General features: G+C 39.6%; 1 protein-coding gene across 3 annotated transcripts in view; it reads right to left on the reverse strand.

Moving 5' to 3' along the window:
* KIAA0319 (KIAA0319 ortholog) overlaps positions 1 to 13,438 on the reverse strand; it is a 60,570-nt gene that overhangs the window by 8,981 nt on the left and 38,151 nt on the right. For all 3 annotated transcript variants that reach the window (XM_087764967.1, XM_087764958.1, XM_087764953.1), the window contains 8 exons: positions 11,569 to 11,692; positions 10,051 to 10,183; positions 9,015 to 9,163; positions 6,457 to 6,608; positions 5,204 to 5,342; positions 3,770 to 3,929; positions 2,300 to 2,442; positions 757 to 879 (listed from right to left, as the gene is read on the reverse strand). In XM_087764967.1, coding sequence (XP_087621093.1) covers positions 757 to 879; positions 2,300 to 2,442; positions 3,770 to 3,929; positions 5,204 to 5,342; positions 6,457 to 6,608; positions 9,015 to 9,163; positions 10,051 to 10,183; positions 11,569 to 11,692 — 1,123 coding nt within the window. The remainder of the gene's footprint in view (positions 1 to 756; positions 880 to 2,299; positions 2,443 to 3,769; positions 3,930 to 5,203; positions 5,343 to 6,456; positions 6,609 to 9,014; positions 9,164 to 10,050; positions 10,184 to 11,568; positions 11,693 to 13,438) is intronic.

The raw sequence follows: 13,438 nt of genomic DNA on the forward strand, positions 1-13,438 counted from the left end.
GTGCATTGCTCAGCAAATGGCTCCAAGCCTGCACAGGACTAAGAGTTGAGCTTTATTTCAACTTAAGTATAAGATCAAATTAGTTAAATTAAAACTATTAAGTATTTGAAATAGAGAGGCTTAGCATCAGCTAAGTTAGGAGTGCAACAGAATATAGACATGATTAAGCTGGTGAAACTAAATTGCATTTCCCAGATGCAACAGACAAACTGAAACAAACAGACAAATTAATCATGCTAAAAAGCTGAGGTTTTAAAGGTGACTATGTTGGTTAGTCCAGAACACTAGTGTTTTCTTTTATTCGGTCAGATCATACTTCTGGCACAGAACCATCAACCACTCACTCAGAGAATCTAAGTTGTTGCCTCTTTCTCAGCTTTGCAACAATCAGATGAATGCTACTCAAAAGCTTTGCAATGCCCACGCTATTAAACAACCCTTCCAACTGGCCGCAAATTGTTGCCAGATCTCCCTCCCAAGTTTCCATGCTTTTTTCCCCTCAAATAGTGATTTTTTAAAATTTAAACTTCAAAAATATTTTAAATATAGACTACTACTGTTAAGACGTTATCATTTCAAGATGTTATTCAAATATCTTTCTACAGAAAGATACTGCTGGGCTGGAAAACAGAGAGACTGTTTTAGTCTTCCTCAGCATCTACCTCCTAAGTACTCCCCATTCTAACAGCAAATAATCAACAGTCTCACAAGATGATGAGCTATTATTGAAATCCATCCCACAACACCCAAACTCACCACAGTTACTCTCTCCACCATTTAGATAACGATGAATCAAGTTTTCCATCCACAGCTGGTAGCAAATGCAACGCTTTGTTATGGGGTCACAGTGTCCATGTCCAGAGCATTTTAAAAGACAGGCTAAGAACAAAACCAAACACAGGGTCAGTTGTATAAATGGACAACTTGCCACACATCCTCTTACTGTGAGACTAGATTGGTGACTAGACTAAAGCATCTAGTTCAAAACATTCTGGTATTTTTTACATCTCCCTTTCCTTTGGTGTTATGTGTTAAATAGATTTACAGTTCAGCAGACCACTGGCTGTGAAGAGAAAGGTAAGAATGTATCTTATGCATACAATATTGAAGTTGTATGCAACTCAAGAACAGTTTATTCTAACCAGAAATAAAGATGAGTTGAAGTTGTGGAATTCAGACCTGCTTCTTTCTTTATGACATATTTGTAAGAACTTCTAAAGTACCTGAGAACTGAGGAATATCACTGTTCTCAGGTACTAGAAGACAAGCATCATACCAATAAACTAGAGTGTATTTCAGTATTTCAAAACTTAATTACAGCATCTGAGGTCAGAATGTTTACATCTCTCATACGCTTACAGTAGTAGCCATTACTAGATCAATGGGTCATATCAGACTAAAATAAAGAGTTATTCCCCTTAGAGTAGCAGATTTGCTATGTCAAGAAAAATGTTAATGCATATTTTCAATTGACACCTATGCATTTCAGTAATCCAAGTACGTTTATAATAGAACAACAGTCCTTTTCAACAGGTAAATAAAGACACAATTACCTACAGAATCAATGACTATTTTATCGCCAGAGCTTGCTCACTTTGTTTGCATTTGGATCATTATGTCCTATGGAGAAGTCATATCTGTAATATCTGAGTATCACAAAAGGTTCACATTACTAGTGAAGTTTAAAATAGGCTTAGAAGTTCAAGCATGTTTTTGGGGAAAAGTTCATTATAAGAAACCCCAGCAGCCTGTCTACATTGCAAATATTAGAAGACTAGGTTATAACACAGTGATCACCTGATCATTTCGCCTGATACAGACAGGCAAAACCGAGTTACGTTACAAGCCTATTACCAAACACTAAAAGCCTTGAAGGAACCAGAGACATGAAACATTCTATATTATGGCTATATTAAGTTTTGCCCATCTTCCAACAAAAGATGGTATGAGTGCGGTATCTTTATCCTCATTCCCCAGGCCTTCCTGATGCAGACCAGATTAAGACGTGCTTTTGCCTGCTGTTACAGATAGTGTCTTAACAAAAACAAAACAACAAAAAAAAACAGAAAAACACAAACAAACAAACCAACAACAACAAAAACCACACAAGTAACTGGCACCAGTCTACCACAAATGAACAAGCATTTTAAGTATTGTCTTCAACGTCATCTTTTGGAAAGCTACATCCAAGCCCAGACACCAGATGGCAGGCAGAAGGCCTTCATGAACTGTTTCCAGGTGCTGTGTTAGCCAAATGCCTACAAAGTTCCAAGATGAGCAAGCACAATCCAAAACATACCAGCCGTGTCAACCCGCAGGACTTTAAAAAGCAGAAAGTCAGCCTTCTCTTTCAAAAGCTGCACATGCAGAGTTCGCGAGACATCTGATGCCTTGATCACCTTGGAAGGATGCCCGTTCTGCACGTAGAACACAACTGCAGTGCTGCAGAAAGAACAGCTACGGTCATGACTGCTGCCAAAGATCACTTTTGTCAGGCATTCAGTTTACAGCCTTTGGTTTTGTTTGCTTCTGGGAATCTGATAAAAATTAGGGAATTCTGTCCATGGATCAGTTAGCTTCCATACAAATGCCATGGACTTCATTCTGAGCCAGGAGCACCAACAGTTCTTTGGCTTCTCAGTTTCACAGAAGAAAGGTAAGGACAACAGCAAATGTAATTCCCTCCTAGGTCTTCCCAACTCTCGCTTTAAGAGAAGTATGTATACATTTGCTTTCCCCACTCTCATCTAGAACATGGCACAAAGCACTCTGAAGTAGTTTGGGTAACTAGGAAACTGAATTTAAGAGGAGGAAAAGCTCAGAAGCAAGGGAGACAGAGAACTTCACGTGGGAGCCCTCTTCTCCCCCGCCCCCTCCCCATGCCCCCCCTTTTTAAGTTGGGTGGTGTTGATCTCATCCTGTATCAGCCACTTCAGGGAACATCTTTATCTGAAAAGCAGTAATTGGAAGCTGTGATTAAAAACATCATACCTATAAATGCTGTATTTTCCAAACTGTTTGTTTTTAAATTTTAAAAGGTTCCCCGAGAGCTAAATAGACACTAAAATGGATTTTAAATTACCAAGTAGTTAACAAGAAGTAATTTAAAGATAACTCATGTCAACAGGTTCTACCAATCATGCTGAGGAGTTTCTCTAGGTATGCACAGCCATCTCTAGCCCTCTACACCAAGCACAGGGGGTATTTCTACTTCAGAGTAAGATACCACAGTTGGTATCCACTGTGTAGTTTTCTCTGCAAAAAATGGATTTTTGTCACAAGTTACCTGGGGAAAATGTTTATAAAATACTTAGAATATCAAAACCTTAGAGAGGAAGTAGAAGAAAAGGGGAATAAAACCGGTTTGATCAGGTACAGCTGGAACCTTATTTTGAAATACAATACTTGCTTCACTGTAATAAAGTCTGTCTCACTCCATCCAGCATTTAGGAAAAATAATAGCACTGTATGGAACAGAGACACTGAAATATATGCAGGACGCTTTCTTTAAAGGAATAAATAAAAAAAAAACCACTATACGGAGAATTTTTAATTACTTTTTTTAAAACAAAACAGTTCTGAGCCTCCAGAGAGCTTACCTCATCAATTTTTTACCACAGCAGAAGAAATTCACCTTTTAAAGTGTACACTGTTGAGAGCTATAGCATTTTTTGTCATCTTAGAGATGATTATTTTGCAACTAATTATGAGCTGTGAAAGAGTCAATGAAAATCACAAGTCTTCCTGGCACAGTAGGATATCTTTGTACCTTATATCTGAGTAGGCTTGTATCTTCTGAACTTTGATATCTGAATCCAAAACATTCAGCAATACAGCCAGTTGTCTCACCAGGGTGTCCTTCTGCTGTTCACTCAGCTGTCCCACTCCAACTTGCAGAATCAGCTCCACCAGACCACTCTTTTTGGGATCTGACAGAAGAAGAACTTGCTATTCTTTCAGAGCCTAGCAAATATTTCAGTACCAACTGAAGACAACATGCAGTACTGAAGAGTATTTATTAATATTATATTTTCCTGTATAAGACCCATATCCCTTATAACCCAGCCCTTTTGTGTTCTTAGAGAAGTACTTAGCCTACATTTTCACATTCCCTCTGAAACAAATCTAGTGGGTCCCAAGATAGCAACCCAGTTTATCAGCTGAAAGAAAGCACTTCAGTGTGTACTTCAGTTCAGCATTAACACATTTCTGTGCAGAATAGCAACTTCTGGTTCCCTAAATGCTGCCATCTTAAGGTCAGAGGTAGCACTAGGTGAGTAATTCTTAAGTTTCCTGCTAGTTATCTATTACTGGCTACCACACAGGAAAAGGGAGGCAAAGATGGACTCATATGGTAGCATGCAAGACTGTGTGGGCAAGTCTAAATGAGGATGGCCAATTTGAGAAATATCAAGTATGTTTACCTTCACAAACTGAGGGTTCTGTTAAATAATACTTGAACTTCTAGAGTGCCTTGCAAACAAAACAACCTTCACAGATATCCAATGAGAATCCTGAGCCAATTATTGTGATTGCACTCAACAATAAAGTGAGGAACAGAAATAAAATCATTGCCCAGGAACCAGACAAACAAGAAATCTCTGACAGACCCAAGATTTCAGGCTTATTTCCTGAAACTTCAACTTATGCTTCCATTACATAGCCATTTATCCTGCATTTGAAAACAAGTCTATATACAAGCAATATCAAACCATGAAAAGACAAGTTAAAAACCCCTGAAATTCTTTGAGGTTTTTTTTTGTCCTTCAAGATGAAAGAAGGAAAACAAGCACAAACACACACTTTCAACCATCAAACACACAATCGCAGCATTTGTACCTAAACTTAATGCTCAGCTCCCATCTCTTTCCATTGGCCAAACTGATAAACAACCAGAAAAAAACCCCAAAACCTACAATGAATGAAAAGCAACAAAAAGCTAATGAAAATATTAACTAGCAAGCAAGATTTTTGTTTATTTATGCTTCCAGTAAGGCAATGGTGTAATTGGTAGTTAAGAATCCCGACATGTCTTCCAACACACTCAGGACTATTGAGACAACAGTAAGAAGGCAGGAAGAGACCAACCCGTTTGCTTTGTGTTTTAACTTGAGAGAATATTGTCAACATTGAAATAAGCAAGTGAAAAGGAGAACAAAGATGAGGTATTCACAACGTATCGATGACCTTTTAATTGTCATACCAGGCCGCACTTCAACAGTTGCTGAATCAATATCTGAGTCTCCTTTAGCATCTGTCACTTTCAAGTGAAAAGTATAGGTTCCTTCCACCAGATTAGTTAGCTGCAGTACTGCCTCGTGGTCTGAGCCATGGATCACATCCTGCAAAAAAAAGGTACCGGGATGATTATAACCTCAGAGAAAGTTGCAAGTGTGACTATCAAGTCGGGTATCTGGTATGACAGCATGAGTTCTTGCTTTGGCTTTTGGGACCAATGTGACCTACCCACAGTTTATAGCAGAGTAATGCAAATTTGGAAGTGGCAGTTAATGAGGATGTCTGCACAGTATGGATATTTTCATTAAAAAAAAAAAAAGACAGAACAGCTGACATTCTCAAGTACTCATCTGCTTGAAAATCTGAGACAGTTACATTATTATTTCTCAATTTTACTCCAGTATCCTTAGTTCTGCTTTCTTAACTCCCACATTATTTCCTTTCCTTGGAGTTCATGTATTTCCAACTATCATCTCTGCCAGCTACACTTAAGCTAAATCTCTTCAATTCTTCTCATACTCTCCTGTGAATTGCTTCTAAAAGCTTTGTTATCATTTTGCTGCTTCTCCTCTCCCAGTTCTTGCTGATTTGCCACTATCTTCCTGACTGCGAAGAGCTGTCCACACCACTTTGTGCAGACAAGCAAAAGAAGTTACTACAGTTTTAGTAGCTGACATATAAACTTCAGTTTATCATGAGGTACTTCTGCTGTCTGCCCCCACTCAGAGAGCAGACTCCACTGCCCTAACGACCCAGGCTATTCATTGCGGTCTGCCAGGCAAGGTATCTATACATCTAGCACCAAACACCATTTTTATCTTAAACTGCAAGCTTCACCTCATCTGGTATCAGACATGATTCCTTAGTCTTTATCAGTACTTCTTGCTCTCTTAGACCCTTCCTCCTTTGGAATATCTGGATTTCAGATGATTTTTCTCTCGAACACATTAGCTTGGTACTACCACCAATTACTCCTTAAGAGACACAACTTTATTCTTCTGTCTCGAGTCTTTCCCAACTAAGTCCACACTGCTGCAGTCCTCTTACTTGACTACTATATTCTATAGCTGTACTGAAAATATCACAAGCCACTTGAACCAAAGCATTAGAGACACCATGCCTCGTAGTATCTTATGGGTCGTACCTGCTTGCCCTGCCCATACGCTACAAGCATAACAAGAGCCGAATCTGACCCATTACAACCTTCAAGAAACTTACCCCAGCTGCTGGGCTTTGACCATCCCGAATCCACAAATACGACACAATCCCCTGGTCATCAGCAGACCTTGAGCCATCCAAGGTAACAGAGTTATTTGGAAGCACTAGAACATGCTTCCCACCAGCGTGCGCCCGGGGTGGACTGTTGTTTTCTAGCCATAAAAATAGTGGAGGAGAAGGATTTGCTTTCAAAACATGTGAAATGTGACATGCCATTGCCAATACACCCACACAGCAATTCTTTACCTGATGATTACAAGCAGTAACAACAGAATCTTGTATCAAAGGTACAGGGAAAGGATGAGTGGGTATACAGAATTTGGCTCCAGGATTATTACAACCTGACAAAAGCAGAGCTGCACCATGAGGAGAATACTAGTAAGAGGTACCATCCAAAAAGATCTTTTTCAAAAGGCATTGTGGGGTACTCTATTTACAGTCTCACAATAACTTAAGTGCCAGATCTTCTCAGTCAAGCAAAAACATTTTCTGCCTCCTTAGAAACACAGCCCAGCACAAGATCACCCTGCTGGGCTCTTCTCGTCTCGAGAATCACTTATTAGCTAATAGAAGCTGTGTAAGGTCTTATATCTTCACAATGCCTGTATTTAGGCAAAGTGAAATCAGGAAACTTAAGAGTAAACCCAGTTACCGAATGCTTTTTGCTTACCGCTGTCAGTGAAATTAAGGCATGCACTGGGAGTACAGCCGAAAACCACAAAAGAAACATGAACACATTCTCTTTCCAGAAACCAGACATCACTGACTTTTGCTTAGAACACAACTGATAAGACAGAGCTCCAGGAAGCTGTGAGGCTGAGTGAAATATCTCACTGGTCTGAATATTAGGTCAGATATAAATAATTCAATTTTGGGCAGATCTCCAGGGCATTGGCTGTAACTCTATTCTTTAGAACAGCAGAGAGTTCTCTGTGATACAAGTGATCTTCTTGTCTCTTCCAAATAAACCAGTCGATTAAACTTGGCTATTGGAGCACTGAATATTTTTAATATTGAACCTGTGACTGTAGTCAGGACATACTGTGACTACACTTTACAGCATGAATAAGACCATGAGACACATTTGGACAGAGTTGTTGCCGTGTGTTTCTGACTAAACACCTAACGGAAACTCTGAAACAGTTCAACCAATGATACACATAGGTAAAACTGAGTCCACCTTCTTCTCCAAGATTCATTCGTTCTGCAAAGACACTAACTGAAAAAGAAATAAGGCTACACTGTTTCCAAGAAAGTCAGCAGCTAAGATTCTAATGCAACTCCACCATCATTTTGTAAGTGGTATAGGTACCATACTTGCACAGCCAGAGTGCATTGCTCCCCTCAGAAAACAAGGTATGCAACAGAAAGGCAAACTCTGGGCCAAACAAGATCTGAAATGTACTATGCCACCTTCTTTAAAAGGAGGCATAGGCCCATGAAGATTCCTAAAACCACTCCCTGAGGAACAACATGAGGCAAAAGATGGTTGGATTATCACCACCTGCAAACTTGAGGATGAAACATAAGTCAAAGCTATGAAATCTGTCTGTACCTGACTACCTCTGTCAGAGAGCAACAAAGCTGGTGAAGGGTCTAGAGCACAAGTCTTACGGGGAGCGGCTGAGGGAACTGGGGTTGTTTAGCCTGGAGAAAAGGAGGCTCAGTGGAGAACTTATCGCTCTCTACAACTACCTGAAAGGAGGTTGTAGCAAGGTGGGGGTCGGTCTCTTCTCCCAAGTAACAAGTGATAGGATGAGAGAAAACAGCTTCAAGTTGCACCAGGGGAGGTTTAGATTGGATATTAGGAAAAATCTTCACCGAAAGGGTAGTCAGGCACTGGAACAGGCTGCCCAGAGAAATGGTTGAGTCCCCATCCCTGGAGGTATTTCAAAGATGGGTAGATGCGGTGCTTAGGGACACGGTTTAGTGGTGGACTTGGCAGTGTTAGGTTAATGGTTGGACTTGATGATCTTAAGGGTCTTTTCCAACTTAAATGATTCTATGATCTCACACAATAGGTATTATTAGCCTAAAGTCTCTTCTACAGCATGCATGTTGGGAAAAAAAAATAAAATTAAAACACCACCACGGCAACTGCTTCTCCGTATCAAAAAACCAAAATAAATACAGGTCTTTTAACATTAAGTTTTTAAGTGGAAATCAGTATACTCTGAGACCTCACTTCTTGGATGTTACTTAAAACTCACAGTAAAATTGCTTTTCTGCTCAAAGCTTAACTTTGAGAATAAAATAAAAACATATCCTCTTAACAAAGTAGACACACCATGGTCAACAATAGTATTTTGAAGCAGTTTTATTAGAACTAATTCTGCATATATTTAACTTCAAAAAAGCTTGCAGTAAGTGAAGTTAATTCTACCTGTCACTCACAATACTACTTTATTACAAAATAGCAGTAACTCTTCTTGAATACCCTTGAAATACAACAACAAATACATTTTCCTTTTCTGTTCCGATTTCCTTTACGTTCTGTCAGTGATTGAATTAACTGGCAAGTTGCCTACCATAACCTAAGAAGCAGCAACTAGGCTTACCTTCCTTCACAGTAACAGACAGCACAGATGCACTGCTTAAGCCCTGTTGGTCTTTCACGGTCAGCCGGAAGCGATAGGTACCAACCTGAAGACCAGTCACAGTTGCTATTGCTTTGTCACCATTTTCCATCTGTACAGAGCTTGGTCCACTGAAACAAAACATCTCAAAAAAATAATCCTGCACAGCCAGCCAAATTGTTCTTTCAGCAGCATCACTCATGCCATTTTCTTTTACATATATTGTAGTTCTACCACCGCTATAAGCGCTGATGGTTAAAGAACCATATGAGACATGAGTTTATATCTGAGAGAATTCATAAATCCATTTTTTCAAGACATTCAAAGCACCCAAGCATCACATACCCAGTTATTAGAAGAGTAGAAAACGCACCCCAGAAGTTCAACCTCCTCTCTACTCTTTCATGGGAGCATGCAAACACTGTTGCTCTAAGAGCCACTCACATGCACAGGGTGCCAGCAAGCCTCTTCCTGTACCATAGATATGATAGTTGCATGAGCTAATACCTTGTCCTTTTATTAAGGATCAATTAGTCTTGCACATAAACATACAATTACAAACTTTTATAAAACATTTTCAATCATCATTGTGCTTTAGTCACCTACTATTGAAAGCCCAGGCTAAACAGATTGTCAATTTACTTTATTATTCAACAAACAAGTGACTGAGAAACCCTAGTTCTAAGCACTGATGGGAAAACTTTGTACATTACTGGAGGGTACCCAAGCCTGTAACTTGCTTTTTAACAGGAGACATGGAAGTTTCTGTCATTCTCTCTTAACTTTATAACAGTAGGCCTCAAAAGGACACATTGCAAAACATAGGCAGAGATTGCCTAAGCTTTCCAAGTTGAACTCAAAATTCCTGCCTCTTACCCTATTACTGCCTGAGCAGGAAGATCCTCAAAGCAGTTCTCGAACAGTGCATCACCCAACACAATTGCATAAAAGACTCTGGCACACACCCACTTTCACTTTGTTCTCTATTTCACTGGAGATTAGTAAAATCTCTAGATACCTGATATCTTCCCAATGATAGAAGACAATGCCTTGGTCATCTTGGCTTTTGCTTCCATCCAGTGTCGTACTTTCTATGGGGAAGGTCAATTCCTTGTCAGGGCCAGCCACTGCTACTGGAGGTCTGTTATTTTCTGTAAAAATAACACTTAGTGTATGACATGTCCTCGGCAGTCACTGGCAAGGACTGCCAATCAGAAGGAAGATTCTACACAGAATATTATATTAAAAATTTGATCTACTGGTTCAAGGGTACAAATCACAAGTATAACTGCACAAGCCAGCAGAAAATACTAGGTGGGAGAGACCAGCTCTGCAACAAGCCAAATCCCACAGCAAGTACTCCCCTTTTTCACAGTCATATCTGAAGGCACAGTCACACTCCAAAAATTTTGCAGCATGCTCAATGCATTGTATGAAATGTTTTATAACGAGGGTACTGGTATATTCTCCTGGTTCCAGCACTGCATCCCTTTCAAAACCACCCACACGAATGTGGTTCTTTGCCCTCGAAGAAACTGGCCCAGGTTTTCTGCTGCTCAAGGTCAGCACGACACCACTAAGTTAATGCCAGTTTAGAGCCTTTGAGGATTTAGTGCAGAAACATATAACCTATTATTCTGTTTTCAACCTCTTTTGTGGCACAGTAAAACCAGCAATGCTACCATTTTCCTGAATATTTATTTACCCTTGGACCCAACTTTGGCAGTAGCATCTTTCTAGTTCCACACTATAAGATGTCTAAAAGGCACCGCCACACGCTGTACTTCCAATTCACATTCTTGATTTCTGCAGTAAATGCCCGCTGTAAAGTTTCCCCAGAAGGGGCCATCTACAAAAAGATGTGTAATAAGCAACAACAGGAAGATAAAACGTTGCCCCATGGTGTAATGCGAGACCTTCAGATGGGCAGAAAAAGCCACTTTGGATGTAACAGGCAAATGCATTAAAAAAAAAAAAAGGCATAAAACAAAACATCTCATGAGGCCTGGACCATTTGGGCCCACTGATCACTCAGCTCCCAAATCTAAACATGTGACAGATGCAGCTTTTGAAAATTCCTTGCTAGACACTTTTCCATAGAAAGTGCAATGCAATTCTAGTCAGAATTCAAATCACACAAGGATTCTTGAAGGAGAACTGCAAAACAATAAGCAAGCTGAGCAAAGCACTGATTCTGAATAGCTTTACAAAACAGACTTTGTAGGATCTTAAACTCAAGAGCTACATTTTAGCTTTTAGAAGTACACTCGAACACATCTCTGTGCAGGTTGCCTTACATAATCAGGCCGGTGTGAGCCCTCAGGATCACCACCTGGACTTTCTATGGTTCTACACTTGTTTTAATTGTTTGCTTTGACAGAAAATGGAGGTGGAAGAGTCCTTGATGCAGGGATACCGGACATTCAGACTGCTGTCTCAGTGGTGCAATGCGGGGAGATGAGGCATTCGAGGACAGGGCTAAGGCATCAGGCTGGCCCACCCCTGAGGGACCCAGACGTGCCTGCAGCTGACTTACCAGGCTGTACGATCAGTGTGACCTCAGCTGTGGACTGCTGCCTTGCAGAGTCTGTGACAGTCAGCTGAAACGTATAATCTCCTTCCTGCATTGCAGATAACTGGAGGTACGGCGTCCGCACTCCCTACACGGCATTTATAAAGACAGGCAGAGCAAGATAAAACAGAAATGAAAGGTGTCACAGAGTAAATGTGAAGAAAAAATAAAATTTGTTTTAATTCTTAAATACAGTGTTTGAGCAAACAGTTTAAGCACCTTGCAGACAAAGAGGACATCTAACATTTGATGCACAGACAGATGTAATGTATTTACTACTGCAACTATCCCTACCAACCCAGTGAAATTTCTATAGACAATAAACTTTAGTTTCTTATGTTGGTATAATTGCTGCATTATTTCTGAACAACAATAATTGTGAAACACATAGGACATTAACTTTCTCAATTAGGAAATTAAACACTGATGGAAATTACTACAGCTTATTCCACTTCCCTAGAGATATTTTAAAAGCAAACGTCATGACATTCTTTAATATAATGTTTATAAAAATTATTAAATGCAAAACCAAGCTTGACTTGATCCCAGATAGGCTTATGGAAAAAACATACTAAACAAGACAACTCTGTCCTCAGTATACTCTTCTAGCAGTATTAGTTGATATCTATATAAGCTCATAAAATGAGTGGGACCAGCTATAGGTCCTTTTGCTAATAAAATGAACATTTGTAGCATCTCATATGAGGAATAACAAATCACAATTACGTTTGGGGTTTTTTTGGACAAAGATAATGAGAACTAAGGGACTTGATAAGTGATTAACTAACCAGCAGAGGTACTTGTTACACTGCACTCTAACCATGGATACCATGTAACACACCTGAGACCAGCATCCTCAGTTTTAGGGATATGAAAAAGATTACTGGGCTCTTGAAACAAAACCGTAAAATGCTCCTGCATTTCCACATTAAATACCCAATGATCCCATTAGATATCTCAAGCAGTCATTCCCTTCTTTCAGGAAGGTTACTTTAAGATTGAATGGTTCTTAAAAACTACAAGTTCACATTGCATGGATCCTTTTGAAAGTGTTTGCCTTGGTAAATGAACAGAAATAAACCACTATGCTATAAGCCTTTCCGTAGTTTTGTAATTGCCTCTACAGTATATGCTTGCATCAATATCACTCCTTTCCTAAACAGATCTACAAAGTGATTTCTTTCCAGTTTTGAAGGTCTAAAGCATTTGCAACATAGCAGAAATCATGTCTCTTGTAAAAAATGGCTTCCGAGTTTCAACTGGCTTCATTACATGAATTACCTCAACTGCCTACAGAGCTACAAGACTCTCCAACTTACTGAGTGCAAGTCCACTGAAAATTTTTATTAACTTCTTTCAGATTTAAAAAAAAAAAAAAAATACAGCAATGAAAATAGGAGAATAAATTCAGTTAGCCTTCATAGGAAATCCATGTTTTAGTGAGCATGAAAAACCCACCACAGAGCATGGCTGCATAACACTGCCAAAAGCCTTGTCATCTTTCACTCAGAAAATTAAGTTTCTGTTTGAGTCCTCCTTTCTCCAGAAGAAAGTGTTACAAGAAAACCCTGACTACCCCCCAACATTCTCCCCAAAACATTTTCAGCATGTCCAGTGTCTCAGAAGACAGAAACCTGTGGAACAGGCTCTAGAGTCCAAGGACAGACATTGTGAACTCGAAGTCTTTCCAAACCACCAGGGAACAAACAACAGAGGAATCAGAAATGGCCACAAGGCATGAAAAAAAAAAAAAATTGAGACGGAATTAGTAGTATCTAAAATAAGAGCTGAATACATCAGAAAGGAACAAACCAACAAACAGAGTAACAGCACT

The sequence above is a fragment of the Nipponia nippon genome, unplaced genomic scaffold (assembly GCF_047370975.1).
Source record: "Nipponia nippon isolate SJK-2023a ecotype South Korea unplaced genomic scaffold, ASM4737097v1 scaffold_1, whole genome shotgun sequence".
Taxonomy (NCBI): domain Eukaryota; kingdom Metazoa; phylum Chordata; class Aves; order Pelecaniformes; family Threskiornithidae; genus Nipponia; species Nipponia nippon.